Genomic DNA, 18,244 nt, shown 5'->3' with positions numbered 1-18,244 from the left:
TGTGCGAAGCCCATTTCTGGTGTCCCCCTACGTGACATTCCTTGAATATTGCTAAAAGCGGCGTAAAACTAAACTCACTCTTTCCAGCACTGAAACCTTTAAATCTGCAACTAAACAATGACAAGATGCTCCAAGCTTGCTGTGACTTGTGTTGCTGTACGCGAGCGCGCCATACGTGAACATGCCTACAGGCAAGATTACCGACCCTGACTTACATAGGTAGCAAAAGTAATTGGTTTATCTACACTCGTGCCTTATCTGGCCAGTCTCATTTCATGTTTTTTCATTTCTGAAAACGATGTTGGGCTGTGTAGTGTTGGCGTGTTTGGCAACGCTGTGTGTCGGGACAGACGTCATTTTGAAGACAAGGCAGGGACAGCTACGAGGGACGAGGACTGAGTACTTCAGTGACGAATATGTAGACGTGTACAATGGAATACCGTACGCCCTTCCACCTGTAGGTCAGTATAGACTATATCACCATAGCGCGAGTACCGGGAAAATATGACCTACTGTAAACACGTGATCACACATTGTACATATATGAATATACTGAATTTATTTCGATAACTATACAAAATTTCGCCTTCCACAGTGTCCCATCTTAGTACTCCACAACGTCCTCTCATAGTCTTCAACATTTTCCTATCTTAGCCTTCCACATTGTCTTGTCTTAGTCTTCCACAGTGCCCCATCCTAGTTTTCCACAATGTTCCCAGAAGGTGTCCCAGTGTCCCATCTTACCCTTTCACAGTGCCCCCTCTTAGCCTTCCACAGTGTCCCATCTTAGTCTTCTAAGTGTCCCATTCTAGTCTTCCACGATGTCTCATTTTAGTCTTCCACAATGTCCCCACAAGGTGTTCTACAGTGTGCCATCTTACTCTTCATCAGTGTCCCATTTTACTCTTCGTCAGTATCCCATCTTAGTCTTCCACGGTGTCTTGTCACAGTCTTCCACAGTGTCCCATCTTAGTCTTCACCAGTGTCCCATTTAACTCTTCCACACGCCACAGTGTTCCACCCTTGTCTTCCACAATGTCCCCTCACAGTCTTCTGCGGTGTCCCATCTTAGTCTTCCACTATGTCCCCTCATAGTGTTCCACAGTGTTCCATCTTAGTCTTCACCAGTGTCCCATTTTACTCTTCCACAGTGTCCCATCTAAGTCTACCACAGCGTCTCATCATAGTCTTCCACAATGTCCCATCTTAGCCTTCCACAGTGTCCCATCTTAGCCTTCAACAGTGTCCAATCTTAGCCTTCCACAGTGTCCCATCTTAGCCTTCCACAGTGTCCCATCTTAGTCTTCCACAGTGTCCCCACAAGGTGTTCCACAATGTCCCATCTTAGTCTTCCACAGTGTCCCATCTTAGTCTTCCACAGTGTCCCCACAAACTGTTCCACATTGTCCCATCTTAGTCTTCCACAGTGTCCCCACAAGGTGTTCCACAGTGTCTCATCCTAGTCTTCCACGGTGTCTCATCCTAGTCTTCCACGGTGTCTCATCCTAGTCTTCACCAGTGTCCCATTTAGCTCTTCCACACGCCACAGTGTTCCACCCTTGTCTTCCACAATGTCCCCTCACAGTCTTCTGCGGTGTCCCATCTTAGTCTTCCACTATGTCCCTCATAGTGTTCCACAGTGTTCCATCTTAGTCTTCACCAGTGTCCCATCTAAGTCTTCCACAGTGTCCTATCTTAGTCTTCCACAATGTCCCATCTTAGCCTTCCACAGTGTCCCATCTTAGCCTTCCACAGGTGTCCCATCTTAGCTTCCACAGTGTCCCATCTTAGCCTTCCACAGTGTCCCATCTTAGCCTTCCACAGTGTCCCATCTTAGCCTTCCACAGTGTCCCATCTTAGTCTTCCACAGTGTCCCCACAAGGTGTTCCACAGTGTCCCATCTTAGTCTACCACAGCGTCTCATCATAGTCTTCCACAATGTCCCATCTTAGCCTTCCACAGTGACCCATCTTAGCCTTCCACAGTGTCCCATCTTAGCCTTCAACAGTGTCCAATCTTAGCCTTCCACAGTGCCCCATCTTAGCCTTCCACAGTGTCCCATCTTAGCCTTCCACAGTGTACCATCTTAGCCTTCAACAGTGTCCAATCTTAGCCTTCCACAGTGTCCCATCTTAGCCTTCCACAGTGTCCCCACAAGGTGTTCCACAATGTCCCATCTTAGTCTTCCACGGTGTCCCATCTTAGTCTTCCACAGTGTCCCATCTTAGCCTTCCACAGTGTCCCATCTTAGTCTTCCACAGTGTCCCCACAAGGTGTTCCACAATGTCCCATCTTAGTCTTCCACAGTGTCCCATCTTAGTCTTCCACAGTGTCCCCACAAACTGTTCCACATTGTCCCATCTTAGTCTTCCACAGTGTCCCCACAAGGTGTTCCACAGTGTCCCATCTAAGTCTTCCGCAGTGTCTCATCCTAGTCTTCCACGGTGTCTCATCCTAGTCTTCCACGGTGTCTCATCCTAGTCTTCACCAGTGTCCCATTTAACTCTTCCACACGCCACAGTGTTCCACCCTTGTCTTCCACAATGTCCCCTCACAGTCTTCTGCGGTGTCCCATCTTAGTCTTCCACTATGTCCCCTCATAGTGTTCCACAGTGTTCCATCTTAGTCTTCACCAGTGTCCCATCTAAGTCTACCACAGCGTCTCATCATAGTCTTCCACAATGTCCCATCTTAGCCTTCCACAGTGACCCATCTTAGCCTTCCACAGTGTCCCATCTTAGCCTTCAACAGTGTCCAATCTTAGCCTTCCACAGTGTCCCATCTTAGCCTTCCACAGTGTCCCATCTTAGCCTTCCACAGTGTCCAATCTTAGTCTTCCACAGTGTCCCCACAAGGTGTTCCACAGTGTCCCATCTTAGTCTACCACAGCGTCTCATCATAGTCTTCCACAATGTCCCATCTTAGCCTTCCACAGTGACCCATCTTAGCCTTCCACAGTGTCCCATCTTAGCCTTCAACAGTGTCTCATCCTAGTCTTCAACGGTGTCTCATCCTAGTCTTCCACGGTGTCTCATCCTAGTCTTCACCAGTGTCCCATTTAACTCTTCCACACGCCACAGTGTTCCACCCTTGTCTTCCACAATGTCCCCTCACAGTCTTCTGCGGTGTCCCATCTTAGTCTTCCACTATGTCCCCTCATAGTGTTCCACAGTGTTCCATCTTAGTCTTCACCAGTGTCCCATCTAAGTCTACCACAGTGTCCCATCTTAGTCTTCCACAGTGTCCCCACAAGGTGTTCCACAGTGTCCCATCTAAGTCTTCCGCGGTGTCTCATCCTAGTCTTCCGCGGTGTCTCATCCTAGTCTTCCACGGTGTCTCATCCTAGTCTTCCACGGTGTCCTATCTTAGTCTTCTACAGTGTCCTATCTTAGTCTTCTACAGTGTCCTATCTTAGTCTTCTACAGTGTCCTATCTTAGTCTTCTACAGTGTCCTATCTTAGTCTTCTACAGTGTCCTATCTTAGTCTTCCACAGTGTCCTATCTTAGTCTTCCACAGTGTCCTATCTTAGTCTTCCACAGTGTCCCATTTTTCTCTTCCACAATGTCCCATCCTAGTCTTCCACTGTGTCTTATTATAGTCTCCCACAATGTCCCGTCACAGTCTTCCCAAATGTCTAATCTTAGTCTTCCACATACTATTCTCATATAAACTCATGGGCAAAAGAAAGTATAGGTCATTTTGAAGATCAGTAAAACAGAAACAACATCAGATTTGGATTATGTAATAGATGTAATTTGTAGCAAATTCATTTGCACTTTGCTGTGTGTACAAATCATTACCTGGTTGAAAGAACTGAAAGGTGACATTGACATTCAAACAGTCAGGGGGTAAATATCAAAGTTACAATGATATTCCTTTGACGAATTGCGCACACGAAGACAGAAACGTTTGTTCCAGAACGATCACAACGTCAGTAGCGTGTGTGTCCGCCAGCAGCCTCGATGCACGTCGTCGCATCGATGACGTCAAGCGTCGGATGACTTCATTTGGCAGTTGCTCCCATTTGTCCCTCAGTGCCACTTCCAACTCTTGTCTTGTCTGTGGAGGGTGATGACGACCACGAATTTGTCTTCCCAAATGATCCCACAAATGCTCGATCGGATTCATATCTGGTGATCGAGAAGGCCAGGGTAGAACATTAACGTTATTCTGATTAAGAAAGTTTATTGTCGCTATTGCTGTATGGTGAGTTGCATTGTCTCGCTGAAACAATACACCATTTGGTTGATTTTCAAGAAGGTAAGACAACAGGCTGCAAGACTTGATTTCGATACTCATTAGAGATTCCCCTGAATAACGACCAATAATGCCACCACACCCCATACCATTACACCACCTCCACCATGGGCATGGACTTCTTGAATGTATGCTGCTGCAAAACGTTCACGCCGTCGCCAGTAAACTCTCTGTTGGCCGTCATTTTTTGTGCAGACAAAACCGACTTTCATCGGTGAAGAGGACCCTACGCTAATCACGCACTTGCCAGCGGTATACTCGTCTTGCCCATTGCAGTCTGTCAGGTCGATGTTGTTGAGTTAGTCTCATTCCACGGAATGGTCGATAGCAACGTATTCCACCTGCTCTCAAACGTCTAAGGACAATCCTTCGACTGATGCGACGCCCCTACGCTCTTTCGGCCGTTGACGTTGCCGTAACAAATCGATTTCGGAGGTGTATCAGGCGTATATGGTGATCTTCAGGTGCGCTGGTTACACGTGGACGTCCACTTCCTCGGCCTGTCCTGTGTTCGACCTGTCTGTCTGAATCGTTGGAGGAGTCTTGCTATCGTCAGTGGCGTACAACCAAATCTTCTTGCAATTCTGACGTTCGTCGCACCCATACCGGACATCCCTATCGCCCTCTCTCTCTGTTCTGGCGTCAGTCGTGGCATATTTTTCATGTGTTTTCAGCAGCTGTAACATGAAGGGCCCGATGCATCGCATTTATATCGAAACTCTGCACGTGCATTACGTGCTAGGAGCATGGAACATGCTTTCCACAGTTGTGACGTCATCACTCTCACCGTTCGAACGTGTTGCGTTTTGGCGGTGTATTTCCCTTCCCAGTTGTGGGGCCAACATTGCCAGCATGCCTAATTCTCATAACCATGTCAATGGCAGTGAAAAAATATTTTTCCAGTCCTATACTTCCTTTGGCCCATGAGTTTATTTGCTATAGCCACTATATTCTATACAACAGGTATATTATGTAATCAATTTAAAACCATGACATTTTCGTCACTGTGCTTCAGGTGCCAGGAGGTTCAGGCCCCCCTCCCCAGCCGTGGCGTGGTCAGGTGTAAGGGACGCCCGATCTCCTCGACACATCTGCCCCCAAGTGCACGGCAAGCCTCACTCCACCCAGGACGAGGACTGTCTGTTCCTTAATGTTTTCACCTGGAAGGTGATTTAATGGTGTTTTCATTTCTATTGTTGTTTTATCACAGAGCTGCTTTCCCTTGATACATTCAGCAGGCACGTTTTGATATGACACGGTATTGTCATTACAGACTATTGACAGGGGCATGGGTGTTTAAAATACCATAATTCGCTTGAGTTGCGCCCCTTACTCGCACCAGGATGCGCCAATGAAGGCCAGAATCATGCATCATCCTGATGAGGATCCTTCAGTTGTCATGTACGTGCCAAACGCCTACGACACTTCATGAAATGATATACCAATGTACTCACACATTTTCTCCAGTGTATATCAAATGTTTTCACCTTTTTCAATTTACAGGGCCCTGTCTACCTAATCGGCTGCTGGACAACACAACGTAGTGATCACTAGTCTTCACTATCGAATGAAAATAAATAAGACTTAATACACATGAACTTTTAGAAAGTTGCCAAATGAAGCACATGTTATGTTTGGGATTACACTTTCTGAGTGTGCCTCACTATGTGAAGCATGATCTAGACAACTGGTTGTCAGACTTACATTTCTGTTAGAAACAGCGGTGAGTGATTGGGTTAGATCGTTGACTCTGTGTGCCTTACTCCGACAGTATGGGTCGAATCCGGATGGGACTCCACCCCCAATCTGTACATTACTGAGAAAGTGTAATCTCAAATATAACATATGCTGCATCAGGTTTGTGTGTGAAGTTCAATAGCAATCGCAAAAATTATCATCAGGGGGGCCCTTTGTTAGTATTTTCGTTCTTAACAAGCTTTCGAGCTGAACGACTACGACTACGTAGATGAAACAGCTCTTTGTTAAATTAATATCTCGGCAGCAGTAATAAGGACGTTACGCATGCGCAGCTATAACCAGTTATGGTAAAGATGCATAGGGCCTACTTCGTGTTTTGAATGCGCCTGTCAGCTAATGGCTAAACAACAGAATAACCAGTATAAGCATTAACCCAGCCATGTGCTAAACCAGTCACACTTGAAGCACTCATAAACTTCGAACATAAATGTCTCCATATATCACGAAAATTACTAGTCTGAAAACAATCAAATTAAAGTTTACTTTTGATGTAAATTTCATATTACCTTAATCACGTGTTAATTTCAGTCCAAGGCCAACACAACTCCACCGCTTCCAGTGATGGTGTTTATCCACGGGGGAGCGTTCAATGAAGGGGGTGGATCTCTATTCCGATGCAATGCATTGGCACTTCATTCCGTGGTCGTTGTCACTATCAACTACAGACTGGGTGCATTAGGTGAGGACGCGACAGTCAGACCGTTAACAGGTTACATTCCAGCTGTGGACACTAGATCCCAGGTTTATTTACATACCACCGAAATGGGAACAGTGCTCGTGGTGGTAAACAACCAAACAAACAACCATTTCCGCGTATGAAGCAGCCACTGGGTGGTCAGTGTATCGTTGACAATGAATGTCACAAATGGTTTGTGCATGTCATCGCATCCTAGCTGCGTAGATCATGATGCCACATCTCCCGGTAATTATGGGATGCTGGACCAAGTGATGGCGTTGAAGTGGGTGAGAGACAATGTCGCAGATTTTGGCGGGGATCCTAAGCAGGTGACGGTGTTCGGAGAAAGCGCGGGAGCTGTGAGCACGTCGTTGCATCTCATATCCCCTCTCTCCAAAGGTAGGAACGAATTATCTACTATTTGGACCTACTATTTGTTGTGAAGGTAAAAGGAGCTGTACTGACAAGTGAATCAAGAAATGTCTCTCTATATGACAATACCATTGCAACTTTCAAGTAACATTGCTTAGATTCTCTCGCCATACATTCTCCCTCCTTTGCATAATTATGGCAATGGGAATTTAAGGCAACAGATTTTTGCAAGGACGATTTTGTATAACCTCTCCACCCGGTTCCCAGCTAAAATGTTCACGTTGTCACAACGTTACGCTTTCGTTGTTACAACCTTATTCTGTGGACTTCCATTTACGTTGTGATACGTCATTTTTTACGTCGCCACAAGGTACAAATATTTGATGCTGGCGTTTTTCCATTGTCTTAACGTTCTATTTAACGTTAATAGTTGAATAGTTTTTTCAGTAGTGAACAGTACATAAGAAACAAAGCAGAAATTCACTTCAATGTTTATTCGTAAATTTGCATGTTGTTTTGGTCGTGTCTTTTCTGAAGCTGTAGCTGAATAGCGAAGAAAGAATCTCAAAGCGAAACGTTTTACAGAAAACTCTTGTGACAAGTTATAAGAAACGTTGTTATAACATTGTGACATAACGTTATAAAATGACGTAATACTAACATTGTGACATAACGTTATAAAATGACGTAATACTAACGTTGTGAAATAACGTTATAAAATGACGTAATACTATCGTTGTGACATAACGTTATAAAATGACGTAATACTAGCATTTGTGACGACGTTGTGTCATGACGTTATCAATCTATACAACCTTCCCACAACGTTGTGTGTTACCTACACACCCATATATTTAAGTAGTTACTTCGCAGTCTAATTCAGATTCGATATACTATTATATGCAAATTATTGTTTATTCTGAAGACTTTGAATCACTATCATTGACGACAACAGGACATGGGATATATTGCACACACACCCTCCTCCCTTTTCTACCATACCCCCAAACCATGACACCGTTGTTAACTGATTCAGGATTACTGGACGCTGCCATCACTGAGAGCGGAGTGTCCTTGTCCGAGTGGGGATTTAGGACCAGGCAGGACAGCCCATCTCCCCTAGACCAAGCACGGGCCTTGGGGAAAAGGGTTGGGTGCTCAGAAACAAACACGACCCTTTTGGTTGAGTGTCTCCGCAAAGTTGACGCTAAAAGGCTGACAGTCAATGATTTAACGGTGAGAATATCTCGAGAACTGGATATAGTTGTATGCCGCATTTATCATGATTTTATCCACATCCCCATGTGGGACACAAAACATTTGCTTCTCACGTTATACTCATTTTGGGAATCGAACCCGGAATTGTGGCCACCTTTTTAGACACAGCTACGACAACTTCCATCTAGACGTCTCGTAGATCAACAGGCATAAAGATCCATCATAAATCGTTGATATATGTTTGTAGTTAAACTGAAGGTCAAAAGAACGCATGCATTTTAAAGTTGCCTGGTTGACAAAGTCGCCGAAAAACTGCAAACCTAAGGTATAAAACACAGCCATGATACCCGTAGTGTATACTTGACCATCGAAGAACCATTCCTGTTTGTTTCATATTGTCCACCGTCGTACTTGGCCAGCACTTTAACTGTGATGAAATATAGTTTAGGTGTCTGTAATAGTGCAGTCTCGGTACACACTGATAGTCAGTGCAGATTACGTCACTCCAAGCCCCCGACAGCGCCATTCCAGCATTGTCACTGGTAAATGATCACATTCGCCCAGACAAACTGGTGAAAAGCATGGTAAACGATGGCACGCAGTCAGACAGACCACAGAGGCTGGCCACCCATTGTGCTGGCTTTAACCACAAATACCGGTTACCTGGGTATCTTAATACCCACAGGACAGACATGAACAATTCAGGGCAAAACTCAATGTATACGCCCATGTTTGAAGGTGGCCGATGGAGAAGATGACAACAATTGGTTATGCGACAGTGATGTAGTTCACATCGGCATCGTGTTTGTTATTCACGCTCAGCTTGCAGTCTTTCGGCGACTTTTGTTCAGCCGGTAACGTAGACTAACGCTTAGTCCCTGAATATATATAATTTTGATAGTAACAAATACACCCATTTAAATTGAAAAGGAGCCCCAGTGAGTTGGGAGATTCAGAACCTGGGAATATAAAGACTTGCTTCATTAAGGGCTTTAGCATTGCAGGGAGGGCTAGGCATAAGGGAAAATACTGTGGTTCAGAGACTGTGAGACAGACTACCGGTAGCGTTGTAATAACACTTGTAGTTTTGGGATCCACGCCAATTTCCCAGCGTTTACTTTATTAGATGGTCTCTGTTCCAGTTTACAAACTCTATGTGTTGTGTACATAACATAGTTCCATTGAATTGTGTGAAACATTTTTCCCCAGTAGAAAGCTGAGAATCGCCTCGTGTGGTCCCCTGTGGTGGAGACGGTGTACGGGTTTCTTCCAGACACACCCCAGACGCTCATCGACAGGGGGGACGCAGCTAACGTACCCGTTCTGAGAGGGGTGAACAAGGACGAACTTGCCGCAAAGATTGGTAGGCAAAAGGAAAACTGGATAGCGGATAGCATTGAATAAACTAACGAGCAAAAACAACGGTCGCTTTACACGAAACAGACACGTCAATGGAACAGCACCACGCTAGCCCTGACCGAGGATTGTTAATATAGGTCACCGAAATCGTCGATTTTCCTTTTGTTTCTACCTTAGATTAATTGTCGGAAGGTATTTAATTTGGCATCTTAGAAAGTAAATATAATCCTCGTACTTTAATTATAATAGGTCAGGGCAAAAGTGTGCTTTATTACACTATACTTTGTGGTAGAGGGAACTGTATTTCTTAATTAAAGTGTTCGGGCGACTGTTTCAGCCTTGTAACGTCTTGAAAACGTGCACGTTAAGGGTCAGTTGAGTGTGAGACGTCGTCTGTTTGTTTTTTCTAAGATTTAAAAATTAATTTTACCCATCTCCATGATTCACTCATTCTCTCCGACGTTGATTCCAGCCTGGTTCCATGGAATATCTACCGGCATGTCGCTGAATTCCGCAACTGCGTTTATACGACAGAATATACAGCGTGCCTTCACGTCCAACCAGCAAGCCCTGCAAGCAGCAATCGAGAAGGTGTATCTCAGTGACGTCCAACCGTCGGAACACGATGTAATACGTTCACGCATCATCCAGGTATCCCTGCGTCAGTGCACACAATGCCCCCTCAAGTGTATTGTAAACATATATCAATCAGTGCCCAGTTACCTGTATTACAGGCAATGTAACCGTGCATCAATGCACACAGTTGCCCATTTACCTGTATTCCAGGCTATGCAACCATGCATCAATGCACACAGTGCCCATCTACCTGTATTCCAGGCAATGTAACCATGCATCAATGCACACAGTACCATGCATCAGTGGACACAGTGCTCATTTACCTGCATTCCAGGCAATACAACCATGCATCAATGCAGGGCATGCATCAATGTACAGGTATGCATCAATGCACACAGTGCCCATTTACCTGTATTCCAGGCAATGCATGCAATCAATGCACACAGTACCATGCATCAATGCACACAGTGCCCATTTACCTGTATTCCAGTAATGTAACCATGCACCAATGCACACAGTGCCCCATTTACATTGCCATGCATCAATGCACACAGTGCCCATTTACCTGTATTCCAGGCAATGTAACCATGCATCAATGCACACAGTGCCCCATTTACCTGTATTCCAGGCAATGTAACCATGCATCAATGCACACAGTGCCCCATTTACCTGTATTCCAGGTAATGTAACCATGCATCAATGCACACAGTGCCCATTTACATGCATTCCAGGCAATACAACCATTAATCAATGCATACAGTACCATGCATCAATGCACACAGTGCCCATTTACATGTATTCCAGGCAATGTAACCATGAATCAATGCACACGGTACCATTTACCTGTACCATGCATCATCATGCACACAGTGCCCATTTACATGCATTCCAGGCAATGTAACCATGAATCAATGCATACAGTGCCCCATTTACCTGCATTCAGGCCCATGTAACCATGCATCAATGCACACAGTGCCCCATTTACCTGTATTCCATTCAGTAACCATGCCATGCATCAATGTATTCACACAGTGCCCCCCATTTACCTGTATTCCAGGTAATGTAACCATGCATCAATGCAGTGCCCATTTACCTGCATTCCAGTTACCATGCCATCAATGCACACAGTGCCCATTTACATGTATTACACATCAATGCCCCCCATTTACATGTATGCATCAATGGTAATGTAACCATGCATCAATGCACACAGTGCCCATTTACCTGTATTCCAGGCAATGTAACCATGAATCAATGCATACAGTACCATGCATCAATGCACACAGTGCCCCATTTACCTGTATTCCAGGCAATGTAACCATGCATCAATGCACACAGTGCCCCATTTACCTGTATTCCAGGCAATGCATGCATCAATGCACACAGTGCCCATTTACCTGTATTCCAGGTAATGTAACCATGCATCATGCATCAATGCATTTACGGTAATGTAACATGCATCAATGCACACAGTGCCCCATTTACCTGTATTCCAGGTAATGTAACCATGCATCAATGCATACAGTGCCCATCAATGCACACAGTGCCCATTTACCTGTATTCCAGGCAATGTAACCATGCATCAATGCACACAGTGCCCCATTTACCTGTATTCCAGGCAATGTAACCATGCATCAATGCACACAGTGCCCCATTTACCTGTATTCCAGGCAATGTAACCATGCATCAATGCACACAGTGCCCCATTTACCTGTATTCCAGGTAATGCCACACAGTGCCCCATTTACCTGTATTCCAGGCAATGTAACCATGCATCAATGCATCAATGCATCAATGCACACAGTGCCCCATTTACCTGTATTCCAGGCAATGTAACCATGCATCAATGCACACAGTGCCCATTTACCTGTATTCCAGGGAATGTAACCATGCATCAATGCACACAGTGCCCATTTACCTGTGTATTCCATGCATCAATGTATTCCAGAATGTGCATGCATCAATGCACACAGTGCCCATTTACCTGTATTCCAGGTAATGTATGCATCAATGCCATGCATCAATGCACGCATCAATGTGTGCCCATTTACCTGTATTCCAGGCAATGTAACCATGCATCAATGCACACAGTGCCCATTTACTTGTATTCCAGGCAATGTAACCATGCATCAATGCACACAGTGCCCCATTTACCTTGCCCAATTTACCTGTATTCCAGGCAATGTAACCATGCATCAATGCACACAGTGCCCCATTTACCTGTATTCCAGGCAATGTAACCATGCATCAATGCACACAGTGCCCATTTACCTGTATTCCAGGCAATGTAACCATGCATCAATGCACACAGTGCCCCATTTACCTGTATTCCAGTTACAATGTAATGCCATGCATCAATGCACACAGTGCCCCAGAACATTTACCATGTATTCCAGGCCCAATGTAACCATGCATCAATGCACATCAATGCACGCACAGTGCCCATTTACCTGTATTCCAGGTAATGTAACCATGCATCAATGCACACAGTGCCCCATTTACCTGTATTCCAGGTAATGTAACCATGCATCAATGCACACAGTGCCCCATTTACCTGTATTCCAGGCAATGTAACCATGCATCAATGCACACAATGTAACCATTTACACACGGTGCCCCATTCCAGGTATTCCATGTAACCATGCATCAATGCACACTGCCCATTTACCATCAATATTCCAGGCCCATTAACCATGCATCAATGCACACAGTGCCCCATTTACCTGTATTCCAGGCAATGTAACCATGCATCAATGCACACAGTGCCCATTTACCTGTATTCCAGGCAATGTAACCATGCATCAATGCACACAGTGCCCATTTACCTGTATTCCAGGTAATGTAACCATGCATCAATGCACACAGTGCCCCATTTACTTGTATTCCAGGGAATGTAATCATGCATCAATGCACACAACTTGCCCATTTACTTGTATTCCAGGGAATGTAACCATGCATCAATGCACGCAGTGCCCATTTACTTGTATTCCAGGCAATGTAATCATGCATCAATGCACGCAGTGCCCATTTACTTGTATTCCAGGCAATGTAACCATGCATCAATGCACGCAGTGCCCATTTACTTGTATTCCAGGGAATGTAACCATGCATCAATGCACGCAGTGCCCATTTACTTGTATTCCAGGCTAATGAATGTAATCATGCATCAGTGCCATGCATCAATGCACGCAGTGCCCATTTACTTGTATTCCAGGCTCAATACATGCATCAATGCACAGTGCAACTTCAAATTTTAGCAAAATTCCAGCAATAGACTTCAGGCATTTTACCCATGTGAGCAATCGAACCTGGGCTTTCGGCTTTGACGAGCGATCGCTTTAACCACTCGGCTATCCCACCGTCACCGACAGTCATGTAGTATTAAACGTAGGAACAACAGTTATCCTAGGACGATTCAACTTTGGTTAAGTGACATCAAATGCGTGAAAAAATATAACAGGAACAAACACATACACACTCACGTGCGCAAATGCACACATGCACATAAACGGTGTTTCAGCAAAATATCCTGTTCAGTGTTGTATACTCCGAGATTCTGGACGGAATTTAGGTTTTTATCATTGATATGTCTTGTATCTCCAGATGCTGTCTGACCGAGCCTTCTATGTGCCGACGCTGGTGGAGACGGAGAAACAGGCAGGGCGAGGCGGGAGCCCAGTCTACTTGTACGAGTTTGACTACCGCTCTCCTCGAGACAACAAGCCAGTTTGGGAAGGTGGGACATTGCTGAGCTGATTTTCATTGTTTATCTCGTATTCATCTTATCCATAATTGATAATTTGATTTAGATTTATATAATCACCTATAAAAATTCATTGATATACACACGGAAAAAAGTGTCGCAACACCCCATATTGTTTTTTTAGTATCAATATGTTACCATTAACTATAGCAAAGGAACTTATCAAAACCTCAATCTAACTTACTATCTGAATACACTGGAATCATTAAATGGCAAATACAAATAAAACAAAAAAACTTTAGTTTATTCAGAGAACCAAACATGGCAAAAGATTGACTCATGATGTAGAAGGGTCATTTTCAAGACAACTTCACAAAAATTTCACCACAACGTGCGTAAAAGCAGCACGGCAAAATATACCCAAGTTTGAACACATATGTAACTTGAAAAGAAATCCTAAAACATCTTTGACTCTTTGAAAAGACAGAGATACGTTTTGATATTTCATGCTTGTAAAAGTAATGCTATACGAACAAGTCTACTGGTATTTTTGCCTTTGAATTTGATACCTTCTCCTTTACACCTAGTGCAACTTGAAGCATTCATTTGATTGGATTACAGCTATGTCATCTTTGCTCAAAATACATACAGTCACATTTGCCTCCGACTTCATCCCGGTACAATTTACATGTCGCAGTGTACACGTCTCAGTTAAACCGTGAAGGCCGTGACACAACCTGCCTCTATCATCCGTCCACACAACTTTCACTGGGCGTAAAAGTCATACTGCCGACGAACAGCATGTTCCTTAAAAATTAGTGATATCACAAGGTATTAGCGAAAAGGATAATTTAATGTATGCCATGTTGTTTCTGACTGCTTGTAGTCGGGAAGAGAAGGGTGGGTATTCACAGTGTTCTATAGTTTGAAGAGATATTTACAAAAAAACGGGTCCACATGCATTTCATAATTTGGAATGTGAACGACATCAAAACATAACACTTTTGTCTTCATTCCATCTTTTCTTCAATGAGTGTGCATGATTGTGTGTGCTTGTGTCCGAGGGAACGGGGCTTTAACAGTTGTTGAGTTCTAACCATAGGTGGTCCGATTAATGATTTAGTGTAAATATACTTTCTGTGTTCTTTAAATGCATTTCCACTTAGGTACTGCATAAACAAAATATGACATTAACATTACAAATTTAAAGATTTTAACCTACAGAATAATTCTCACTAATGGGTTTTGTGGTTAATGTTGAACAACTTAGAGAAACAAACTCCGTATGATGGTTAACAGTTGGCACCCACCTTACCCTATTCACGACCTGTGACACCTCTTCATACCTGTCACGTGCATAGCTGACCTACATTGACGAACGTTGACCTTTATGACCCAACACTGCCGCTGTTACAGGTCATTGGCTCCCTCCCTCTGCAAGCAGTCTGCGTTCTGCTGTTTATTTTGTTGACAGTTACATAGACAGATTCTTTAATACAAATGCATAAAATCGGTGATTTACAATGTGATTAGGTTGTCTGACAAAACATCCACTTGCACAGTTTGAGATCGATTGGGTCATTGGATGAAGAGATATTTACAAAAAAACGGGTCCACATGCATTTCATGCCAAACTATAGTGGACATGAATATGACTGCAGGTGTCCCTCACGCGGCTGAGCTATCCTACGTGTTCGGAGCCCCGCTTCTAGGGGGAAATTCCTGGACCGAGAATGATAAGGCTATTACCAGTAGGGTGATGGGCTACTGGACGAACTTTGCAAAGCACGGGTATGTATACATTAGTGGGCTCACTCCCACTAGTTAGACGTCCCATTTGTTAGATATCCCAATTGTCAGGCACTGGACTAGAGATTAATTAGGGCAACACCCATATATAAATGGGAATGTCCCAATTCGATATTTCAACCAGTTAGTTGAACCTAAGGAAAACTGTTATTGTGTATAAATATCTTGGAGTTATTTCTGGTAGAAAACGTTCGGTGATGTACCGCATTTTTGAGTTAAGAAATTAGGCTATTTCAGCCACTGGGCATTAGTGAGTTAAGAAATTAGGTTATTTCAGCCACTGGGCAGCCATTATTGCTAAATATTGGCGTAGAAAACTACTGTCGTGACAAGATAAGCCAATAAAATAATGAAGTTCTCTCTTTGAGATTATTACTTTAATTGTTATTAATGCAGAGTGAATGCCTATAGATCGAGTTTGTAATTATTGAGAAGAATGCGCTTACCTGTTAGCTCGTCTTACTTAAGACCCTAGTTTGTTTCCTATATTTGTACAGTGTGTAACCATCTTATCGTGGTGAAACCAGCCCCACCCATTCACCCAACCTCATTTGGTTGGAACACTTCAACTGCTATGTTTGTATTTAATAGTAGTACCATAAGCATCATAGGAAATTCCATGTTGCATATTGCAGGGACCCATCTTATGGTCACGTGACGTGGAAACCTTTCACCACGAAGGAGAAGGGGTACCTGTCTATCGGTAACTCTTCAGTCATGAAGTATGACCCGAGGTCACAGGAAGTGAAACTGTGGACGGAAGTTATCCCCAATCTGTCGCAATCCCAGACAGTCATCATTGGATGAAGGGATATGCTGATGTAGAAGTATCAACGAATAAACGTCAAAGATGCTGTGGAGGATTCCTTTATAATTAAATCTTTTTTTCATTAGTTAGAGCCTTGTTCAGGTGAGGTGAAATTGGGTTTAACGTCGTGCTTGAGAATATTTCGCTCATATGACGACGTGAATGCGCGCGTGTGTGTATGTGCGGCTGTTTGTACTAGCTCAGACTTAAGCTGGTTTTATAGTGCTAGCCCACTGAGATACCATGCCGCAGTGAAGCATGAATACCCCACTCAGACACATTATACTTACTCCGAGCCGACCAGTCCTTGTTGTATCCCATTAATGCTGAGCGCCAGGCAGGGACCAACAAGTACCATATCTTAACGTCTTTTGGTATGACGCGGTTGGGGATCGAACCCGCGACCTTCCGCTCTCCGGGCGGACGCTCTAACCACTACACCACGGAGGCGGTCTAAAGCCTTGATCAGGCACAAACAGTCATGTCAAGACTATCAGCTGTCTAGACTGAGGTCCCACTAACAAGGAAAAGTCATGACCGTCATTTCGAGAGGACATTCTCCCGGTAGAGTCACTTAACGACACACACAAAAATAGGCCCGGGCACTCCTTCGGGAGCAATTATGACGGCAAGGCTAATATGGTGAAATCTTTTACGATGTTGGTACGCTCACTATGGTGTAAGGAACCAGTTTTTAAATAACCAAATACCCATCACACGTGTTCTTATGTACCGCTGCCCTTGTCCGCCATGCTGGAATACTCCCTATAGGTTACATATCCTATCTTTCGTCCAATGAATGACGTCCGTTCAATAATCATATTTCCGAAAAATGTTTTAGGTGCACCCGTTGATTTTTATGACTGAAACTGGATGTCGTGTGAGATATGTTACCTGTGTTACGTTTGACGCCGAATGGATCGCTATTTCGGAAATAGGGTTGAGTGAGTTTAGTTTTTACGTCGATTTTAGCAATATTCCAGTAATATCACGGCGAGGGACACCAGAAATGAGCTTCACGCATTGTATCCATGTGAGGAATCGAACCCGGGTCTTCGGTGTGACGAGCGAACGCGGAGAGTCAGTTGTACACATGTCTGGATCCAGACAAGTGCTGATGCAGTGGAGGGGCATCACTCTCATAAAGCGCATGTTTTGCATTTAAATACTAAGACATTTTATGGTTATCTCATAAACTAAAAGTGGGGTGGTGGGGTAGCCTAGTGGTTAAATCGTTCGTTCGTCACGACAAACACCCGTTTTCGATTCCCCACATGGGCACAATGTGTGAAGCCACAGCAGCGATAAACTGATTGCAGCAGGAAAACATTCCACAATTACCTACAAGGCGACAACGCCACATTTTGACGTTTGCCAACGATATGTAATAGTTCTTGTGTATTTGGAATAATATTTTTCCTACCAAAGGGAGACATTGAGACAACGTGGCAATATCCCACTAGGATTCCATATTTTCACGTGGCCGAATAATTTTTTTATTATTTATTTTTTGATATTTTCATGAAACAAAAGTCTTCAATCATAATGGTCGTTACACAATGACATATACAAATACATATGCATAATCAGAAATCCAACCTACCAGGATGTAACACAATTAGACCTCCGAAATACTGAGGTGTATACCGTGTTGTATATAGCGCCACCTCCGACATATGTTTTATATAGCGTAACATGCAGCATACA

General features: G+C 43.9%; 1 protein-coding gene across 1 annotated transcript; it reads left to right on the top strand.

Annotated features, from left to right (window-relative positions):
- The first annotated feature begins 251 nt into the window (after positions 1-251).
- LOC124275242 (neuroligin-2-like) lies at positions 252-16,584 on the top strand. Its single transcript, XM_046710724.1, has 10 exons — positions 252-461; positions 5,274-5,425; positions 6,545-6,695; positions 6,918-7,091; positions 8,101-8,300; positions 9,495-9,645; positions 10,114-10,292; positions 13,821-13,953; positions 15,582-15,711; positions 16,365-16,584. The coding sequence occupies exons 1-10, from the start codon at positions 299-301 to the stop codon at positions 16,534-16,536; spliced, it is 1,605 nt and encodes a 534-aa protein (XP_046566680.1). The 5' UTR covers positions 252-298; the 3' UTR covers positions 16,537-16,584.
- The last annotated feature ends 1,660 nt before the right edge of the window (positions 16,585-18,244 follow it).

Source organism: Haliotis rubra, unplaced genomic scaffold (genome assembly GCF_003918875.1).
Source record: "Haliotis rubra isolate DU_JTF1 unplaced genomic scaffold, ASM391887v1 Scf2, whole genome shotgun sequence".
Lineage (NCBI taxonomy): Eukaryota > Metazoa > Mollusca > Gastropoda > Lepetellida > Haliotidae > Haliotis > Haliotis rubra.
The sequence above is the reverse complement of the archived record's forward strand: the minus strand, read 5'-3'. Positions and strand labels throughout refer to the sequence as shown.

Excerpts from the sequence above, each read along its gene's own strand:
- LOC124275242 (XM_046710724.1), top strand. The coding sequence starts at position 299 with ATGTTGGGCTGTGTAGTGTTGGCGTGTTTGGCAACGCTGTGTGTCGGG. Across the intron at positions 6,696-6,917 it reads CTACAGACTGGGTGCATTAG|ATCATGATGCCACATCTCCC; the intron begins GTGAGGACGCGA and ends CTAGCTGCGTAG. Across the intron at positions 13,954-15,581 it reads CAACAAGCCAGTTTGGGAAG|GTGTCCCTCACGCGGCTGAG; the intron begins GTGGGACATTGC and ends ATATGACTGCAG.